The 23,112-nt window shown below is 33.1% G+C and overlaps 2 protein-coding genes across 3 annotated transcripts; both read right to left on the bottom strand.

Annotated features, from left to right (window-relative positions):
• Positions 1-6,037: 6,037 nt before the first annotated feature.
• LOC25485301 (uncharacterized) lies at positions 6,038-11,531 on the bottom strand. Its single transcript, XM_013614493.3, has 2 exons — positions 10,465-11,531; positions 6,038-7,120 (listed from the first exon to the last, which is right to left on the bottom strand). Exons 1-2 carry the CDS (start codon positions 10,769-10,771, stop codon positions 7,053-7,055), a joined length of 375 nt encoding a protein of 124 aa, XP_013469947.2. The 5' UTR covers positions 10,772-11,531; the 3' UTR covers positions 6,038-7,052.
• Positions 11,532-12,585: 1,054 nt separating this feature from the next.
• On the bottom strand, positions 12,586-21,644 carry LOC25485300 (methionine aminopeptidase 2B). 2 transcript variants are annotated; one of them, XM_013614492.3, is made up of 12 exons: positions 21,510-21,644; positions 21,256-21,404; positions 19,858-19,894; positions 19,667-19,774; positions 18,286-18,385; positions 17,551-17,696; positions 16,351-16,442; positions 16,159-16,253; positions 14,396-14,492; positions 13,465-13,608; positions 13,162-13,379; positions 12,586-12,884 (listed from the first exon to the last, which is right to left on the bottom strand). In XM_013614492.3, the coding sequence occupies exons 2-12, from the start codon at positions 21,392-21,394 to the stop codon at positions 12,774-12,776; spliced, it is 1,287 nt and encodes a 428-aa protein (XP_013469946.2). In that variant the 5' UTR covers positions 21,395-21,404; positions 21,510-21,644; the 3' UTR covers positions 12,586-12,773. The 2 variants fall into 2 exon arrangements, with proteins under 2 accessions (XP_013469946.2, XP_013469945.2); XM_013614491.3 differs by lacking the exons at positions 19,858-19,894; positions 21,256-21,404; positions 21,510-21,644 and adding an exon at positions 18,590-18,720 and having other exon boundaries at positions 19,667-19,780.
• Positions 21,645-23,112: the final 1,468 nt, after the last annotated feature.

Genomic DNA, 23,112 nt, shown 5'->3' with positions numbered 1-23,112 from the left:
AATGAGATTAAGGACCAAAACTAAATTGATTAGTAATTGCAGGGTCTGTTTGAAATGATTAGCAATCACGGGAACCGAAAGTCATGGAGTCTGGTAACTGATGTTCATTTTTATAAGATGAATAAGTAAGTGTTCAAAGTTCGAACCCCCTACCCATGCATATATTTAGCCCGTTTGTTATAAAATAAAATAAAATCATTTTTTTTAAATAAAAAAAAAAATCACTTATAAGAGTATTGCGTCAGTTTGTTATAATTTTTTTAAAAAAATTAATTTTTATAAAATCTTAAAACAACTTCAAATGAGAAGTTGTTAAGAGTAACTTCTCAAAAAATAGATTATTTTATAGAGGAGAAAGAAAAAATATGAGTCCAATATTGAACTAATTTTGTAACTTAAAATCTCTTTTATATAGTTGTATATATCCAAACAAACTAAATTCTTTTAAAAAAATATTATTTTTATTGTGGTGATTTGGTAAACAAACGTAAAATAGATTCTAATTTTTCATAAAATCTCTAAAAAAACAATCTCTAAATTATTTTACGTCAAAGTCACTTTTGATTTAATTCATAACAAACCAGCTCAATGCAATGTCACGACGACAGAAGAATAGCATGTTTAAGCCTTATATTTATACTCAAATTTTCTTGAAAAAAAAAAATTATCAATTTTTTTTATTTATTTATTTTTTCCAGAATTGATTTGATAATAAAAATAGAAAAATTATTACTCCTTCTGTTTTTTAATATAAGCAAAATTGACTCTTTAACTTCATTTATTTAATAATGTATATTATTAGATGAATGAACCTAAAAAATCAATTTTGTTTATATTTAGGGACGGATGGAGTATTTGATTTACTTTTAAAGTAGGGTTAACTTGTCGTATCCTTCTTCCGTTTACCCTTTATAAATAGCAGTGCCACAGAGCTCTTTTCACTTCCTGCCGTCACAAAATGGTATGCTTCTCCCTTCTCCTTCCCTCCTTCACTCTAATCTTCTTTCAATTTATTTTTCTGAATGAATTTATCTGAAAGCAATTTATTTTGTTCTTGATTCTCTTCATGTTCAATTAGGGTTCAAGTAAGCACTTGACTACTGAAATGGCACTAGCATATCTGAAAGCAGTAAGAGTTGAGTTTCAAGATGAGATGGAAAAGTATGATGAATTTTTAAATGTTATGAAAGAATTCAAGGCTAGGAGAATTGATACTGGTGGTCTCGTAGAAAGAGTGAAGGTGCTGCTTAAAGGGCATACAAATTTAATCTTGGGATTCAACACCTTCTTGCCAAAAGGATATGAAATCAGTACAAACGTTGATGATGATGAGAGGGAGAATTATGATGAATTTTTGAAAGTTATGAGGGATTTTAAGGCTCTCGGAATTGACAATGAAATGGAGCAGATTGTTCAACTTTTGTCACGTCTATGAGCTAGGGTTTATATCCTTCAAAGAAAAAATTAGGGTTTATATAAATATTTTTCGTCTTCCTTTAACGTGTAGTGCTTAATTATTGCCTAGTTTACACTATCTATGGTGTGAATACTCTATTTTCTTTTTAATAAAGTACTTATTATTTTATTTATATTTATATATTGTTTACCAATTACCATTAATTACTAAATGCATAGTTGTTATAAGTTCCTTTACTTTTTAATAAGTATTTTTTAGGTTTTCCTATGAGAAGGAACTCCAAAGAATATTACTTACTAGGGGCCTTTTTGGATTGATTGAACTTATTTTGAACTTATGAAAAAGAGTTTATGCAAATAAATTAACAACATGAATCTGACTATTTATTTTGAACTTTTGAACCAAGGAAGGTGTGCTCCATGATCAACAACATGAATCTGACTACCTTCAGTATCAATCATGACCAAACCAGATAAACCATTTTCCTCATTCAGCTTCTTAATCTTCCTCAACCTTCAAAAACCCTTCACCATTAACTCTCCTGAAACCATATCCAACCCCAAAGTTCCCTACAATGCAACATTGCTTCTTTTTAAATCCTCCACAAACGACAGCAGACAAACGATGTTATGTCACAACAAAGTGTCGTTACAGCCAAAACAAACAGTAGAGAACAAATTTTTTGTCCCATTAGATTTATTAGTGTTTAATTTTGTTTTTAGTAAAAACAAAATCATGAAAAGAATTTCAGTTATGAAATTACGAGGAAACCATGAGAAATTGACAAATTGTGGTATTATACGGTATATGATAGTATAAATAATTTTTATAAGATTTTTGTAATTGTGATTAATTCTCATCACAATGACCACAAGAGACTCACACCACATCAGTGTTGTGAGTCGCGGATTACATAAAATAAAATAGCAGTTGGTTCAAATTTTCAATGATACAGTGCTATACCTGCTATTTGACAATGGAAATACTTACTGAAACGTGTATCGCGGAACAAAAATGGCTATTTAAAATTCCATTATGATATAGCACTGCTATCTGACAACACTGCATCGCATTCACTTAGGCTTAGGCCATTAAGTGTGACTCCTGTACTGCAACATCTATACCAGCCAAAATCTCAAAATCCTTAACGTGACTGAGACCTCAAACCACTATTTAAAACCTTGCTTATAACAACTATGCATTTTAGTTATTGATGGTAAACAATGAATATACATAAAAGACTAAGCACTTTATTTCTGTCAAAAAGAAAAACTAGGCACTTCATTAGAAAATGCTCACACCATATATAGTGTAAGCTAGGCAACAAGCACATACGTACCACGTTAAAGGAAGCCAAAAACACAGTATAGTATAGTCTATCTATATGAACCCTAACTAGTAGACATTAAAGAAGTTGCACATTCAACTCTATTTCATTGTCAAGTACTTCCTCGTCATTCTGATCTACTTCCATGTCTTCTGCTTCTTCGTCAGTCTCATATCATCATCATCGTCATCATCAGTACTGATTTGATATTTCTTTGGCAGAAAGTTGTTAAATCCAAAAATTAAATTTGTATGCCCTTTAAATAGTTCCTTCACTCTTTTCGCGAGACATTTTGTATCAATTCTCTCAGCCTTGCAATCCTTAACAGCTTTCACAAATTCAACATACTTTTCCCTCTCATATTGAAACTCAACTTTTACTGCATGGACATATGCTTTTGCTTCTTCCAACACTCCAAATGGATCTATGCCATAATCAAACTCACTCCCTTTTGGCACGAAGATGTTGAATCCTAAAATTAAATTTTTATGCCCTTTAAACAAATCCTTCAATCTTGCTATGACACCATTTGTATCAATTCTCATAGCCTTGAAATCCTTCATAACATTTAAAAATTCATCATACTTTTCTATCTCATCTTGAAACTCGTCTTTTACAGCCTCGACATATGCTACCGCTGCTTCCATCGTGGGAACTTTTCCATAAGACGTGTTATCGCTGGACATCTTCGTCGCCAAGAGAATAATAATTAAGAACACAACAATAATAATAGTTCAGTTAAATTCATTCCAATTCCAATTCAAAATTAAACAGAAAGATAAATGAAAAGAACATTCGAGTAAACGACGATGAGGTAGCGTGTACCATTGGATTTGTGGCGGCAGACATTGAGTGAAAAGCGATTTGTATCCTGTGATGCTGTGTTGAAAGTCTAAACCAAAGCTCTCTCGTCCCTCCTCAATCCAAATTGCTTTCAGTGTCAATTTCTCACAAGTCACGACGCGTCCTCTATAATTAAATTTTTATCTAGTAAAGATTTATTTCAACTTTTTAATTAAGTTCTTATTAAAAATTCTTTCCACTTTCAACACATACCATATGCCTTAATTTACAATAAATGAGTTCAAATTTTTTTTTTTCTTCCTAAAACACCAAGCAAGGGAAGCGAAAATAGGAACACCCTCACATTTCACCTGCTCCAATCAAGGCTTTCAAAGAAGCCATAAGTTCCATTTCGGTATCCACAATAAAAAAGCATTCATATTCTCATCATTCAGTATTGGTACTGTTATTTTCCATTGTTTGAACAACATGTATTATTTGAATAGTTATTTTTTCCAATGTTTCAATTTCATTCTTTCGATTATATTATTATGGTCACACTCGACTCGAACAGTTAATCTTTGTAGTTGTCCGTAAAGGGTGTCTAGTTCACATCATAAAATAAAAATTCTTACCACTATCAACACATACCATAAACTTTAATAACTATAATAAATTACAATAAATGAATTCAAATTAAGAAACTTCTTGAAACTCCATCAAGGGGAGTGAAAATAGGAAAGCTCGTTCCCATCTCACAATTCATGTTCTCCAACCAAAGCTTTCAAAAAAAAAAACATAAGTTCCAATTCAGTATGCAAAAAAAAAAAATTAAAATTCTCATATCTCATATTCAAAAATCATACAATTATTTTATTTGAATAGTTATGTTTTTTATTGTTTCATTCACATTTTTTTCTCTTATTATTGTGTCCCGACTTGAAAATCAGTTTCTCTAGTTGCCCACAAAGAATATTCGGTTCACACGAAAACTTTCCGTTTTAATAAAAAAAAAAAAAAATCCATTTTGCTCAAAATATTTATGAATAAGATTCCATTGATATAATTTTAACTTATACAAAAAAAATTGAATCTATGTTAAAAACATATTATGTTGAGCAAATGCATCCAGAAGGAATTAGTCTCAATTTGTGTGCATAAGACATCTGGCATACCATAAAATGATATATTCAACTACCTAATTTTTTTTTTGTTAACCCTTTGGTTCTCATAGAAAAGGGGCACGAGTAATCCGGATTGAAAGGTAACTAAAGTCTAACCAAAAATTGTTTCTCTTAGAAATCGTATTTAGGCTCTCCTAAACAATTGGTCCTTCGGTAAAGCTTATTAACCAATTGAGTTTAATTTCTTGGTTAACTACTTAAAACTATTAGATCAATATATAAGTTGTTTTTAAAATATATTCAAAAAAAAATTTACCATAAAAGTTGATTTTGCATTGGAGTTCAATATATATATTCAATACATAAGTTGCATGTCTTGTATTTCAGATACACACTTGCTATTTATGATTTTGCATTGCGTAATCTTACTCTCTTTTGCAACTTGTAAAAGTTGATTTGACTACAATGCTTGGTATTCGGCGTTTAAATCAGCAAGGATAGATGAATGATAGTGTCCTATCTCTTACTGAGGCACAAATTACAAAGGAAATAAAGTACTACGAAGAAATGACTAGTTAGGCAGGATGATGATGGTTGTATCGCTATTTTTGGTAGGCTTCTTTTTTCTAGTTTTGTGGCTTGCATTGTAAAGATTTTTTTGTTTTTGTTTGCTTTAGGTACAAGTTAGTATTCTAGGTGAGTAGTGATTATATCGTAGCAAGGATGATGCTTACTAGGAGTTTCGTCAGAGTTTAATTCGTAGTATGGTGCTTACGAAGATTAAATGGCATATTAAGTTTTCCAACATGCATTTGGAGCACCGGTGAGTAACAATTTTATCTACTACAAAAACAGTTTTTATGACCTGTTTGGACTTCTGATTTACTTATTTACACTTGTGAGAGTTTTTGAGGGAGCGTATGAAAATACCTTTATGACATGCTCATAAGTTGTTTTCAGCTTATTTTCATAAGCTTTCCATAATAGCTTATAGTTTATATGAAAACAATTTGATTTTATTTTATCTTTTGTTATTGAAATAATACATAAGCAATTATATGATAAGTCATTATGCTATAAGTGATTATTACGTATTTGATCCATGTCATAGAGATTCGACAAATTTCTGTGTTGGCTGTCGACTGCCTAACACAATCCTCTCCTTTTATCCAGGCTTGTGAACTATTTTTCTTTCATTGTGTCTATCTATGTTTGTTCAAGTACAAATTGAATGTAGGGATCAAGCTTAAAGAAGCCAGGGAATCAGCAGGAACATTTGTTGGCGAGGTTACGAAAGATACAAACTCATAAGCTGTTTTCAGCTTATTTTAATAAGCTCCCTCAGTGCCTGAAGGCTCAAATACAATTGATGTAGCAGTTCTTGTAAAATATTATCTTATTTTAATTCGCAGTGTATTAACAGACTTTTGACGGTGACCTTTATGTGTTCTTTTTTTCCGAAGAACCTTTATGTGTTCTAAAATCCGTTTTATGAAAGTACTCTTCCTTAACTCTAGTTTGAGGGAACCTAGATTTGAGGTCAATATTCTTGGAAAAGTAATGGGAATTGTTGAGATAATGGTGAAGAATATTTGTTATTTCTCTCCCTTATTTCCTCTACATAAATATTTGTTATTTCTATGTATATAACTCTGAATGAGATATACACTTTTAATCAAGTCTCTGATGTAATTAGATTGATATAGGACAGTTTAGTCCCTTGTGTCAAAAGGATTCCCTTTGTATATTTTTATCATCGTACAAAATGCTCAGAGTTAATCTCCCAAGCTATTCAGAACCAAATCCTTATTTTTACTGAAACCATCCAGTTCATTGAGCAAGTCATTTAACCATAGTAAGAGGATATGCACCATCGCCTTATTTAGTGTCCTATAATCCTCAAGGTCCATCATTCTTTTTTATAAGAATAACTGGGCTCGAGAAGGGACCAGTGCTATGCGTAATTAATCCCTCGTATAACATCTCCCCCAATCTGTTAGCCACTTCCTTTTGGCGGTAAGCATAGCGATATGAACGGTCACTTTCTAGTTTTCTCAAGTTACCCCCCTCTCCGCTCGTTGAAGACCGCACAGTGCTGCTTGAAAAAAATTTACGGGGCACGACTTAACTGATCATTCTGTCTCTCCCACTTGGAGGTTGAATTATATCTTTCCATCATTCTGACTTACAACTACTCCTTACAGAAGTCCTTGCAATGCAGTAATATGCAGTATTCATTTCAAACTGATAGTCTTCTGCCCCAAATCCATGATAGTCTTCTACGGCCAAAATTAAGTATACTCCTCACAGGTCAAAAACATAAGTCTCCGAGCATAGTCACCGCACAGTATGATTCAGAATACATGTGTATTTCCAAAATCAGAATTCTCTTTCTTTCCAATCAGCCTAATCTCTCAATCAAAAACCTTATTACCAATTCCTTCATACAGCGAAGAACCTGACATATATCTAGACAGGTTCGGAAAGCAGAATTTAGTTATCAGTAGCTGTTAAAGTTACAGTTAGCTAGGTCAGATGAAGAGAAGATTCTAATGCACCAAAAAGTTAAAGAAAAATACTGAAACAATAACAAACACAAGAACAACGAGTAGCATACTATACGAGTTTGGCTTGAACAAAATGCCATTGTTATCAATTAATGAACTTTTCTCTATGTTCTCCGGGATAGGTTTTGTTCCTAGTTTATTTTTGTCTTTCTTCTAATGGTCTAGCTGTGGTTTTAATTGTTTGATTTGGGTAGCTCTACGTCACTTACAAGTTTGTGCACCTTAAAAATGCGTTTCAATTTTGTTTTAACTTCTTGGAGGATTTGTTGTGTTCAGTACAATACTTTTCGTGGTAATCGTCCTATGACGTTTAATTTTGACACGTGGCTAACATATTGCATACATGGACACACGCTTGGATAATTAAACAATAAAAAAAATGTCACGACATATATGAAATATTATCATCCATTGTAGATCAAAACGGGCCATATGTGATTACCATAGACTGACCACACTAAATTATTTTTCCAGCCCCATATATTTTCCAGAACTTCATCTTCTTCACCCAGGAGATTGGAAACGGGTCACAACGACACAGATAACTTTTTATGGATTTCATTAGCAATAAAAAAAAAAACAATAATCATGTTAATTTCGACAATCATTACGCAAATAGAGAAAATTTGCATATCTAAAAAAAAAAACGTAAAAATAACTCACTGATTGCTCATGACTTCTTCCATAAAGAATTCACATCTTACCACTACTTTGTTATCAATCAATTTCCATAAACTCTAGTATCAATCTAAGAAGAAAGGGATTTTTGCTGAACTTATCAATTTCCAGAATTCAAAATGTCAAAGAAGTGGGAATTAAACTGAAAATCCAGAAAATGAGCCCTGTTGTTGAATCTAATTTTGGAATTTTGCTCATGATTTCCTCAACGTCGAAGAAGTGGGAAAAACTTCTGGATAGGTATCCTATATCATAACTGAATTCTTTCGGGTTAAAGGATAATTTCTCGTTAAACTGAAAATTAAAGGGGCTAGACAACGCTAGACAACCCTTGTAGTCATATCGTCAGACACCACGGTCGTACAACGCCCCCCTCTGACCCAAGGATCAGTGTCCTCTTCAACAACACAACCACTTCATTCAAACAATTTCCAGCAAGACCATGGAGACATAGTGGGTATGTGTTTTTTGGGTGAGTGATTGATATATTTGCTGGGTTGAAAATGTATTGAATACACAAATTCCATGTTAATACTTAAAACTTCTTATCAAGTGCACAAGGGTTTGTTAGCATTTCCCTTATTTTATTAGTAAAAATGAAAACAGAAAAAAGCAAGAGTATACAAACTATTAATTCTGATGCACGTCTAAATTATTTTCAACACTAGTTATAATTAATGTATTTGATTCTTTCTTTATCTCAATACTTGTCTAATATTGAAACTACAAACCATAACAAGTTTTTCCTACTCTAGTCCAATTTTGGCAAACAAAAAGGAAATAGGTAGAAGCGCAAAAGACCACAAGTAACACGATGTACAATATGCAAGTTACTCAACTGGAGAAAAATCAACCTCATATCGTAGATGTCTAAAACAACAATCCAACATCAGGGAATGTGATCCATGAGGAGCTGGAAGCGTAATGCATTTTTACAATTTTTTATCATCCCCTGAATACACTCTACATAGTGTAGATGAAGAACTGATGGCATACACAGAGTTGCTCTCATATCCTCACCTGTTCGGGTTGCTCAATGCATAACAGTTTGTGTTCGAAACATTAAATAATGCAATGTCGCCCAGTGTTTCTAGTTTGACATAATTCATGGTTGAGAAGTCTATCTTGTACACATTCAACCTTGAATCAACCACTAAAAGTTGTTCATCACAGTTAACCAACCAAAAGTATAAGGAAGTTTTATTGGGAATACTCTTCAGTTTTAGAAATTTAATATTTGCAGAATTCAAGCTGAGTACCCCCCTATGTTGGCCTTGTCAGTGACAACATATATCATATTATGCAAAACTACAAAGTCAACAACCATCCACGGATTTCCCTTTGTCATATAAGTAACCCAACCACAATTTTGAGATTGATACGGGATTTAGTTGCATAAACAGAAAAAATACAACATAGATATTTATGAGAATACCTTTCATTGTATTCAGATGCTATCAAATAGCTTCCAAAGCTCTAGAACCATACCAATATGGACCCAAGAGCTGATTGAATGAAGACATTTAGTATGATTCTACTTCTAAAACATCTATTGAAATAAGTTTTTGAACCTTGTGTTCTTTTCCATCACAAACAATTATGACATTAAAATATCTATAGTTCTCATACAACCGTATAATACAGTCCTTCGAAATTGAAGGACTACAATTACAATCAACAACAAATTTTTGACTGCAGAGGTAAATATAGTTTACCTTAACAAAATAATAATTCGCATGCCTTCTGTCAATAGCCCAACTCAAACAAAAATAGAGTCCCAGATAGTGTGGACAGTTAACACCGACATCAGTTAAGATGATAGCAACGGTTTAGGGCAGACATCAACCCCGATTACATCACCATAGATGATATGGTAGAATTAGCATCCACCTTTTCTAATGGTCACGTAAAACAAGAGACTGAAAGACACCGTAGTTTCAAAATAAGTCGACCAAGGACAAAGGATGCGGGGTATGCCATCTCTCTCGCCCTTAATACACTCCTTTTAGATTTTTTGTTTATTTTCATTGAAATATTTCATGCAATTAATAATCAAACATGTATACTATGAAGAAGGAACGTGTGAGATGAGAACAATAGACAAAGTTAACATTGACTTGTAAAACAACAAGGAGCTTCAAAGGGCCATATTGGTGGATGATAGGACCACAACTCATGTTTATTCTAGAACCCCTAACCCCTATTTTAATACTCCAAAGATATAGACTCCATCAGTTCATTACATGACAAATTTCTATCATCGATGTAGTTCTTCAACAATGCAGAGTGTCACAACTTAATCCATCAAATTGTGCAAAATTTCATCAAATTAGTCTCTAAATTAGGACTCCATTACACTTAATCCAACAAAGATTGAACAAATTAAATATGCCACTTATATATATAACTAGAGAACTAATGTTATGTTGGATGGCGACAAACCAAAAATCATGGCATTACGGCATATGGTAGAAACTAGAAACATGGCGGATATATTGCAAATGAAAAAGTGCAGAGAAGTGTAACCATATGAGAAGTGCAATGAATAATCATAAACTACTAACTAACCAGTTATCTGATGAATGGTTTTATGTTTACTCTTTCCAGCATCACTCCCTTTACTTTTTCTAGCGCAGCTGCTGCTACTACTACTACTACTACTACCCTTTACCTCCTCTTGAGAACTAGAAATTGTCTTTCTTTTCCTGCCACCACCATGATTCTCCTTCGGTTTCACTTCCTCGGCCACAATTGTACTCTTTTTCATTCTGGAATAATAACGAAAAATAACAGGCTTATTTGTCTTGATAGTAGTATCACATACAACCGAACCTACCGTTTCTTCCAAAGCTCGATCCCCTTGAACAGAACCCATTAAGAGTGTGTGTGAACCCTAATTCTGAAGCTACTAACTTGTGTTTTATGAGTAAACTGTTTCGTTGTCTTGTTATATATATGGAGGAACAAGAAAACAACAGGGTTAGGTTAACCCAGAGTAGAAAATTATCTTATTTCATTTTATGATCAAATCAATTTGATTGTTTCAAAAAATAAATTAGATATTCAAAGAATTTAAATATGATTATGTGTAATCCAAACTAATTAAAAATAAAAATAAAAATAAAAAGGTGATAAGCTTGGGATTTAAAGGAGAGAAATTCCCGTATGAGCGCTTAAGCAAAACCAATGAAGAAGCACTTATCGATTGATCTCCCATTTTGCATTTTGAGAAGGGAGTTGGAAAAATCGGGGTTTCAGGGTTCTGGGTGTTGAAGAATCTGAAAAGAGACACAGTGGGGGATGATGTTTTCTGGGGTTGCTGATAACAACATTGCTTCACCTTTTAATCCAAATTGCTCATCTTTTACAGGCAAGGGAAGAAAATCTTTCATGAACACAACCACAAATTAATACTACTTAGACACTCACCTATAAAATTAAAAAAAAAACTTATTTATTCATTGACATTATTCAATTGTATTTTTTTTTCTTAGTTTTGTATGTGTGACATTATTCAATTGTATTCTTTTTTTCTTAGTTTTATCTGTGTGTCCAAATAATATTTATTTGAACTTGTGATTAAGCAAGTATATCTCATAGTCAGGCTCGTTCCAATACTACTTGATGTAGCAATCTTTTATCTCAATACTTATTTAATACTACGACTACAAACAAACCATTACAAGTTTTTCCTACTCTAGTTAAATTATGGGTTAAATATATTTTTGTCTTTATAAATATACCAACTTCTTTGTTTTAATTCCTCAAAAAAAAATTTTCAATTTTTAATCCCTAAAAAAAAATTATCTTCACTTTTAATCCCTCATTTTAAATAAATTCATATGTAAAATACATATTTTTGAATAAAATTTTGCATAAAAGTTTATGATATTATAATAATCTCTCCCAAAAAAGAGATTTTTTAACGAAACATGAATTTTTATATTTTTGATGGTTAAAAATTCATATTTAATTTATGTTTTATTAAAAAATTCTAACTTTTTTGAGGAGAGAGTTTTACAATATTCACCACATTTTTTCAATATTTTATTAAAAAATACATGAGTTGACTTAAAGGTCGAAAGAAAATTTTAGAAGACAAACAAAAAGTTTGTATATTTATAAAAACCAAAAACATATTTAACTTTTGAATTATTGGCAAGAAAAAAAAAAGGTCAAAACACAAACCACAGGAAACACGTGTACAATATGCAAGTTATTCAACTAAAGAATAATCTATGTCTAAAACACCAATCAAACATGTGGGAACTTGTTTGTTCCGTGGAAGGATAGTGACTAGTTCTCATATCCCCACTTATAGATTATGATCAACATTTAGTGTGCTTAATTGGCGCATAAATTATTGTTGAACTAAACTGTGTTTATAAGAAGTGCCGGCAACAGTTTTTTTTCAACATTTACTCTAATGTTCATTATTTTATTTGATGAAATTTATATAGGATTTACACTTAATAGGATCAAGAGGCTACAGAGGTTTAACCAAATCCCATCCCCCCACCCCACCATCCACACACACCCCACAAAAAATATATTAATAAGAAAATCCCTGAAAGAAAGTTAGCATTTCTAACTTAAATAAATGGTGTCTGAAGAAATTAGACACCACATGATAGCATTTTTGCGTAACCAGGCCAGATTAAACGGATAAATTTTGTAAATATGATATGATGTTAAGAAAATGGTTTAGTTAGGTTGAACCTCTTAAAGTAATAAAGTTCCGATTGACAAGATAAAAGAGTAATGTAAAACTCTACAGGTACACTTACGTTGCAAAACCCAAGTTTGGATGGTATGGTGAACAGTTTATAAGAAAAAGTCATATTATGTATCTAAACAAAATACACTTAAAGATCGCATTAATAATCATCACCCTTTGATATGACTTCTTTGCATGTTGGTCGGAGTAGGATTGTATGTTCAAACTGTGATACATAGCTTCCTTTCACATCACATAGAGGAGGATAAGGCTGCATGTAAGGGAGCAGAAATTAGTCATTCATACTTATAATTTAAACAAGTAAATATTAATGTAAGGACAGCATATAATCATGTTAAACAGAACTACATATTTGCCTGCCAGGGGATATCGAGTAAAAATATTTGATTGAGTAATATACGGCAGTCATGCCCATCAAAGCTATGAGTAACAAATAACTATCTTCTCATTGCAACCATTTACACATGCAATTTTAACAAAATAAAAACTAACCACAAAATTTCTTGATTGTAGCTCCTGTAACGTACCTGAACAATGCCAGCATCGCACAAGTTCTTCAATGCCATTAAGTATTTAGTCTCTCCTAGGCGATCTAAATATCGCCTACAAAAGGCCAAAGTGGAGAAGTTCTTGTTAATAGTCGCTAATAGTTGCTTAGCTCTGGGCAATCTCAGCGGCATATGACCAACATCAAAGTTTTTCATGTAGTGGCTGCATTCCAGGTCTTCTCGTACATACCCTTTCCCTGAACATAACATTTAGTGAATATTCTATCATGCATTATTAAATCCAATATAACAATGTCTAACACCTAAAGAAGCTACTATTACCAGTTGACCCGAAGGTTTCAATTGCATAGAATTCCCCCTCTTCCATCTTTGTCTGCTCTCCACCTTTCACAATGGGAACGGATTTACCAGCATGAATTTGATAGCGGCCAATGCTATGTCCATTCAAATTCCGTATACTCTTAACTGCAATGGCAATGTGATTGCATTATACATCACAATCCATGAGACACATAATACTGGTAAACAGTATAATGAAGTACACAGACAAAAAAAAAAAAATATATATATATATATATATATATATAAAAGGAAAAAATGAGTGGGAAAAACAATTATTTGGTATCACTTATTTAAACCTATACAGGGTTCAACCAAATAATCCATTGACACCATTACGGAAAGTTCCTTGCATCGAGCTCTTGCCTACAATCGCATGCAAGAATGACACTGATGGAGCTGAAATTACTAATCCAAATGCAGAAGTCACCGTACAGGGATGTGACATTGATTGGAAGTGTACTGACGGCATGTTAAGGCAGAGGAGGAGAAGAAAATTTAGATGCCAATATTGTTTCAGTTTAGGCTCTATCCCTATTTTGTTTATAGAAAATTGGTGTAACTAACTTTCGTTAGTTATGGTTGTAAACGATCCTAACAATAGTTGCGGTAGGATTATCACGACATGCAAAATATCAAGTAACATGAAATCCAATAAATCCACTTTTCTTTTCATATCTTTTCTATTTACATGGGAAATAACTATGTCAGTATCAGTAATATTAACAATATCAACAAACGCCAAGGAAGATCCACACGACCCCTCGGTAGATGTCATGTGTCTGTCATTCAAGTCCCCCTTTCATTTGATACGAAGAAATGTAAATTTTGTATTTGCGCATTATAGATGGAGAAATGTGCAAAGTGCAAACCAAATAAAATAAAATGAAGCCAATAAATAGAAGCATCATACCTTGATACACCTTCCCATTAATCTCAACCTCATATGACTCCATGACCTCTTGAATTGCAGCACCAACATCACAAAGGCGCACATCGATTCCAGCTTCCTAAATGGTAAACCATATCATATTGGAGGAACCAACATATTAAAACACGGTTTAATTGGTGCAGAACCCAAAATAACACACAGTTCAAACACAAAATATGTCGGTCCATTATCTTCACATATATAAAACTTATGAGTAAACACACAAGTACATTAAGTCATAAACAAGTACAGATAGTAAAAATATAAACAGATATAGATGCTACATTACAAACAGAAAAATATGAAACACAAGCCATTTCTACATGTACAGTGTCAAAGGCATGCTAGTTCTACTAATCCCCTGGACAATTCTGTATAGCGGCCCAAACTCCAAGCATGTCGGAAATGGAAAATCCCATAACCATCCACAAACAGAAATCAAAGAAGCCTAGATAATATCCCACCGCTAGTTTAAGGACAAATACATACTCTTAAAGATGCAACATTTGGCTCTAAGGAAATCAGCTAGAAACGTCATACACATACTTGCATAAATAACTACCACATCCAGTATTAGAGTTTGGTTTTAGAACCCAACTTAATACTAAGTCAATATAGGACCTCAGCACACCTTTCACCCCCATGACTTAACATCTAGACCATGGACTAATGCAGGTGACTTGGTAACAGATTTTGGACATGTTCTAATACCAAATTAGAAGTTGGACTAGACCTGACTCAGCCCAAAAAACTAGTTCAAAACCAATTAGAAGTTGGACTAGACCTAACTCAGCCCAAAAAACTAGTTCAAAGGGTGAGTATTGCCCAAGCTTTATAGGAAAGTGTTGATCGTATATTTTTCTTTTTTGATAATCAGTGTTGATCATGTCTACAATCGAAGTTGGATCTCATCAACCAGAAACATGGAGAAAAAATCAATTTATCCCCTAACCTTTTAGGGACCGTTGGATATGTCAGATGTGTACTCTAGTGTCTCAAGGCCACATCCAACATGGCTTGCTTCTGCAGCCTGACAATTCCCTTCAGGCATTTTCCTTAAAATATCGTGATTCATACTAGGCCTGAGACTCTAAAGACGGAAGGTCTAGCTCTGAGCCGTGTGGGTATCCAAGACCATATGAGATTTTCTGGTGTTTTCAAATCCAGCATTAAAGCCAAATACAGAAGCTTAGGAAACGGTACAAGAGAGTTATTGTGGATTTAAATTTTACACTCTACCTCAAGGAGTCAAAGGTACCAGTTCTCACCGTATCATCTATTGTAACAACCTTGGCATTATTTTGAACACACAATCTGATCATTCATTCAAGTACCAAGCATACAGAGTTGGATGTGATCTTAGTAAAAGATAAAGGACATTAACTAGAGCCTTGCAGTCTGCCACATTCCTTCCGATATTAGTATGTGGATACTTTAAATAATGATCTATACACACAATTTCATTGAACAAGAACTTCTTTGTTAAACTCTTAAAGCCCCCCGACTTTGAGAGTGGAAGTTATATTAAGAGTAACTGAACTTGTTTGTTAATTGGGTCGCAACTCACAGAAAATTTGAGTCATTACTTCTTGCTTTAGACACATAACATTGTTTCAGCAGGTAGTATTTAGGTTGAGCATTTTGACTTATTATTAGAAAAGCAGTTTCATCGGCATGACATAGTCCTCTTTTGACATAAATGAAGACCAACCTTCCACAAAGTTGAGCATTTTTCTATTAAGTACCTTAATACCCGTATAGGTTGCTTCCCTGGAGGCTTCAAGCAGTGGATCAAACATTGGATTGAACGCCGCGGTAAAAGCACAATCAACTATATATCCTGCAAAGAAAATCCATGGCAAGTAGTTGAATAAAGTAATTTTAGATTATGTGCAGCAATAACCCGAATTATCCCAGGAAAATATTTCGTGTATTACCATCTATGTGGGTGCCAAAATCCAACTTCATCACATCATCATACTGAAGAACAGTCTTATCTCCGGAATTGGGGGTCCAGTGAGCGGCAACCCTGGAAAACAAATAGTTTAATTAACAAAATTCTAAAAAAAAAAAAAAAAAAAAAAAAAAAAAAAAAAATCTTTCCTACTAAGTAGGGTTGACTACATTGACCAAACATCATTCTGTTAAAACCGACTCTTTATAGAGGCCAATTAAAAAATCTGAATCCTTTTAAACAGTTGCACGCACTTCGTGTTCTTCTTGGTCTTCATCTACTTCTAATTTTTAGTCAACGATAAACTCTTAAGATTGGAGATTTAGTTAACAGTCAACCACCTTTTTTATTCAAGAAGTGTCACTCCCAACCTAAGTTCTACCAACTTCCTCTCAAATACATGCATTTATGATCTTATCTATTTAACAATTCATCAAAAACAGATGTCTCATCTTTGCACTACCTGTCATGTGCTCTTGTTGATCCTTTATCATCCAACATTCAGAAAAGAAACCATAAAACATAGCCTATGAAGCACCGATACGCCTAAAAGGCATCCGAATTGTATCCGATACGTTACGATACGCCATCGATACGTATCGAAGGAGTATCCGAAATTTTTTAATTAAAAAAAAATTCCGATATGTCACCGACATGCCTAAGATACGTTTAACTGTTTAGCTTTCCTCTCCTTAATTACTATTTTCTAATTTAATGACCTCCTCTCTCTACTTTAATTAATTCATCTAAATTATGATGCACTCATTTAACTTTTAAGCATTTCTCAAGATTGGTTTATTTTCCCATAATTCTTTTCGTGTGCAAATTCAATTCACGGTTGTGCATATTCACAATTACCAATTCTGAAGTCTGAACAAACCACTATATTATAGAGGATACAAACAAACTCACTGGTCACTACTGGGAGTATCCGCCTTTGAAGAAAAGGGCAGTAGAGCACACACTCCTTGAGCCAAACCTGTAGAATATTGGCCTTTGAAACACTACTTCTCTTGAGTTTGTGTTCTGATTTTATTTTAATTTTTTGATATACATATTTTAGACGTATCGTATCCTATATTTTTCAATGACTGACGTATCGCCGTATCAGATACGTATTGTATCCGTGCTTCATAGAACATAACAGATAGTCAAGATAGAGAACGAAAGAATAAAGTTATACCAATTCAGAGAGCACCCTGTGGGGAAAGCAATGCCTGCTTGCAAGCCATCCTCTGATATTAGCTTACGAACGGTGTTCTCCAATGTTTCACATAAGTCGGACATCAGCATTCCAGGCTTTATAATGCCTTTCATATATTTCCGAACCTACTCGAAGACGAACAAACTTAAGTATCCAACTCAGACACAAACAAACTTAAGTATATATGTAATGAGTTACTGATATAACACCATGATTTACCATGGAACATATGTACTTTTTATCAACTCTTCATCAGAATAAAAAGAAAATCAGTCACACAACGAAAAGAAAAATATTAGACATAAAAAATAAGAGTGTTTCCTTGGTTGAAAGGTAATGATGAGAAATGAAAATGTGGATTTCCGTATTAATATAAAAAGAAGGAAAGCAATATTTAATTTGAAAAAATGCTACTGCTATATTCTTGTCAGGTTTTTCAAGCACTCTGAATGTGGGTGATTTGATTTAGATTGAACCCAATTTTCTTTTCGTACATTTCAAAAATAAAATTTCTCGACGTGTTCTTCCTAACTTCGGGAGGAATGAAAAACATGGGTTCTGATCCACATTAATATTCCGTCCACTTTTCCCTCTTTATTTCCTCTTCACTTTCCAAATAATGAACAGTCAATGTCGTCCACTTTTTTTTTTCTTTCAAAAACTACTCATCAAAACAGAGGGTTAATGCTGGAGTGTAACAATCTAAATTGCAACCTGGCGATGAACTTCTGCTGCTCGACGAACTGAATTATATATTGGTTTCTGAAGGAGCTCCAGCTCTCTCTTCTCCTCTGATGTTGTTCTCCATAAGTTACTGGCAAAGAAATTTCAACATAAATATAAAGAGTTTGAAAGTTCAAACAGAATATGGAAGAAAAAAAATGAGTATGGAAAAAGAAAAGAAAAAAACAATTATATACTGTGGCAGGAACATGACACACAAGTAGTTGTTAACGCTGTTCACCCTAGTAAGTGCTTAATCAATGCACTTCTTGGTTTGGCAAGTAAATCCACTCACCCGTTAATGGTGCAAAAATGAAGTTGGACCATGAAAAATCATCTTTGAGGACAACTCTACTTTCCTTCATTTGGTTTCACCTATATTTGAGGTGGGTCTCTAGATTTTAACTATTTCTTATTCTCTGCAAGCTTCTCAAAATATAAGCTTTGTATTAGGAAACCAAGTAAAATGAATAGAAATGATTCTTATTGATAGAAAGAGTGATTGCAACTGATATATATACTAATATCTAAGACTATAGTAACCTATCATGTACATACAATAGAGGATAAGAACCCTAATAGTAGTTACTTGCTCAGCAAGAAATAGGAAACTAAGTAATGTGATCCTTATCATGATCACTCTGTAATACTTTGGACCCATAAAGCCTTGGGGTGCAACACAATTTCAGTGAGACGTTGTTAATGATAGAATGAAATGTGGAATAACCATGTCTAGAAACACGACGGAAGCAGATTAGCCGCTACAGTTAAAAAAGTTGAAATACTTAGGCTCGCATGAATTTGGGTCTCTCTTAGAATTTGGTTTGGGCCTAATTCAACCCCACCAAACCAGCTTGTGATATGAGAGTTGCCTTTCACTTATAATCAATATTCATAACACATCACTATCTAGTGTAGGACTCTCAAAACATGCCCCTTGTATCCAAGACTGGACATCTTGAACATAACTTGGGTGGCTCAATAACAGACTGATAATGGATGGCCCTGCAAAATTGGGATAGGCACTAATACCATATTAAAATTTGGGTTGAACATAATTTAACCTCACGAAACTGGCTCGTAAGGTGAGGGTTGCCTCTCACTTTTAACCACCATTCAGATGATATCACAATCCAATTTAGGGCTCTCAGCAACCCCCACACATACAAACATCAGTTTTTTGCCACTCTAAATTTTGGGTTTTTTTAACAGTGAGGCTTTGGTAAGACAATGTACTTCCTCTATTGCTGATGTTAAAAAAATCAAAGAAAAAGATAAAACAGGGAAACAGATTCATTTCACTCAAATGGAAACTCAAAATATTTTCATGAAAATGTCAGATATTGCTTAAATTTATATATCATCAACTTACTCGTCTTTGTATTGCTGAATTTCACCTTCTGGAAAATCTCCAGATGGGTAAAGATCAAGAACAGGAATTGATGGTGGGTCTGTCTGCTCAATGGGTCCTTTCTTCTTCCTGACCACAGAAGGACAAAATGATAACTTCGGCAAAAATGTACTATTAGGAGAATAATTATTAAAGGCAGAAGAAGCCCTCACTTGCTTTTAGTTTTCTTCTTTTTCTTCTTTGAAACTTCTGTTAAAAGAGAAAAATGCATTTAAATTGAGATCAATAATATGACAGGTACATAATATTACATACCAAGAGTATATAGTAGACAAATAAAACATCAATAATTGACAAACAACAATAATAGTACACAAGTATATAATTTCTTATCAAATTAATTTAATTTAGTAAATAAGTACAATTCATTTATTTAATGATTGTTATTTTAATGAATGTTATATAGTGTACGCTCAGGGTTCTAGAGTAATTATTAGTATGTGATCAGTATAATTAATGCTGAAACAACTAAATGAGCACATGAGCGAAGAGATTATATGTCGAAGAAACGATAAAATTGCTTCTCTGTGCATTTCTTCGCACATCAGCGAAGAAAATAAAAAACCATGGGCCCCACACGTGTCAACCTCTCTTCCTTATTTCACTGATCTTACGAACAAAAGAAGTGTTCCAATTCTCACATAAACCTCTCTCGCGTCACTTTCTCTTGAACCAGACACGTGTAAACAACTAGCATGAATGTGTCAGAATAATAAGGTACACAAAACATTAGTGTTGTATAACTGAATGAAATCTCACTCAACGTTCATAATATGCGTCAAAGATTAAACCAGCCATATGCTTTTGTTCCCCTTACACACACACACACACACACATAAATGTATGATACTGTAATTTATTAGCTGAATTCCCTGAAATTTAAATGTAAGTCTACAGGTATTTCAATTTGATAGGGTTGTGAACGAAACCCTATGGAGAAAAAGTGAATGAGATACAAGCCATGGCATGTATTTGAAGTCCCACTTGCATCCATATATCACAGGAGGAATAGGTGTTATTAATCAGTTCACTCAAATAAGTTGTTGATTCAAAGTTCCTACAGCAAAAGCCTAATATATATGACCTAACTCATGGTGTAAAATTTGATTTATGATATGGGGAAAAATGTGTTAAACTAGGTGACATGAAATGTTTAAACCAGGGTTGTTACTTACTATTACTTTATTTTTTAATTACATGCATTGTCGTCAACTGCAGATCACACAATAGTGGTTTGTTTAAATTCTGCTACACAACACCTGTCAGTTGTCACTATAATTGTTCAAACAATATCAGTTTGTTCAAATTCCGCGCTATAGCGCCAGTGTTAAAATTTGAACAGACCTCTGTTTGCGTGATCCGCGATTGACACCGCTGCCAGTTATGATGCATGTGGAAGAGATAAATCATAACATAACTATATGTGCACAATTATCAGCATGTCAAATTGAAAGTTAATACTATTGATAACATAACAATTCATTTGCATATGATACATATATTTGATTAATTAAGCTATAAAGATCATGAACAAATAATATAATTACTACCTTTAGTTTCATCTTCTTTTTCTTCATTTTCCGGTGATAGAGAAAGCTTAGCGACTCCTTCTTCTACAAGAGTTGGTGGAACCTCTTGAGTTCCATTTTCTTGTGACAAAATTTCTGAATGAGAATTTTCCTCCGCCATGATTGAAAACCTGTGTGATTAATCAAACCGAAAAGGTAAGCTATGTTGTTAATCAAATCGCGTTGGAAAATCGGAAAAGTGAAATTGAGAAAAAGGAGGTGGATGAGTTTCGAACTGAATCTGACGGAGTCGGCGGAGATGAGTTCAGCACTACGGACTGGTACAAGTTGCACGTACAGTGGGAAAGATGATGACGTTACTGAGTTTTGGTGTATTAGATTTAGGGTTTTCATTTTTGACAAATTCTATCGTACATCCAATAAATTTGGGTGTATCGGTACACCAAGTCGTAAAATTAATAATAAATGAGTTGTTTTTTTGAAGAAAAATAATTATTTTCTATCATTGACAACTAAGATAATTAAATTTTATATACCAAAAGCTTCGACGAAATAAAATTTAATTTTTAATAACTTTTATTACTCATAACAATGAATATTGATTATTTTTTATGACAAAATGTAAATTTTGTAAATTTTTCTTATGTATTCATGTTTCTAAAATATAAATATTGACAAATACCTTTTTATTTCATTAAGGTGGTCTTTAATTTATATAATTTGTGAAACAAGAGTACCGATACACTCAAAATTGTGAGTGTACCATAGAAGTTCCCTTCATTTTTTTTATTTTTTTATTTAGTTTTTTGCAAAAGGTGTATTGTAAAAAAAATAAAGTAATTGCGGTCCTTATAGAAAAATTGGGGACAAAATTGTCATTCCTTGAATATTTTTACACTATTTTCTTTTTCTTACATTAGTGAACCATTGCTAGAAGGATGTGGCCTTGTCCCGTAAACTTATTCAGTTAACAAGGATATTGTATATAATATGTAAAAGTTAGAGTTCGAATCCGACATTTTATACTTCTTCACATTTAACATGTATGAGCTGCAGCCACTAGGCTAATGGCTACTATTGTAAGAGACATTTAGGTTCTACAATAAAAATATTTATGACAAGTTGTTGAATCATATTCTTCATCTACAATAAAAAGATTAAGACACTTAAATATTTAATTGTTGAAATTGGTTCAAAATTGATGTCGAAGTTCGTCAAAAATTATGGCACGATTTTTGTTAAAATATTGGAAGGTTTTGGCACGATCCCGTTCAAAATTGATGTCGAGGATCAAGTTCAGTACAATATCGTGTATAAGCTCTAAATAGTGGCACGATTTTGACTGGGTTTGAACATTATATGATGCTTTCTTCTTCATTTTTTTGAGTGGCTGGAAGAGAGAGAATCATAGGAAGCTAAAGGAGGTAACTTTAGGTTTTGATAGTTTTTGGTGAGAGGTTTTTGGGTTGGAAAACACTTCACAAACATCTTAAATAGTGAGATCTCATTACAGAAACGATATAAAAAAAATAAAAAAAAATAAAAAAACTTTATTGTTTTTCTCTTAGGATTCATTATGAGTTTGAGCGACTTAAAAACTGGATAAAAATTAGGATATTTTATTTGCTAATATGTATGTTAATTTCTTGTAGTCTATTTGTGTCACTCTTATCATAATGGATTGAAAAGTAGTTCTCTCCCCATAGAATTAAATTTTATTATTTAAAGTGCTAGTTTGTTACCAAAAAATCTCAAGGATTAATTTGTTATAAATGTCAAGTGTAAAGAATGGCAAGATGTTCACAAAAAAAATGGCAAGATGCAGTTGACCTATAAAAAGCAGGGCCATTTTTTAGGAGGTGCAAATAGCTATGTAGA

This window comes from Medicago truncatula, chromosome 1, assembly GCF_003473485.1.
Source record: "Medicago truncatula cultivar Jemalong A17 chromosome 1, MtrunA17r5.0-ANR, whole genome shotgun sequence".
Lineage (NCBI taxonomy): Eukaryota > Viridiplantae > Streptophyta > Magnoliopsida > Fabales > Fabaceae > Medicago > Medicago truncatula.
Note: the sequence above shows the minus strand (reverse complement) of the source record. Positions and strands in the feature narration are given on the sequence as shown.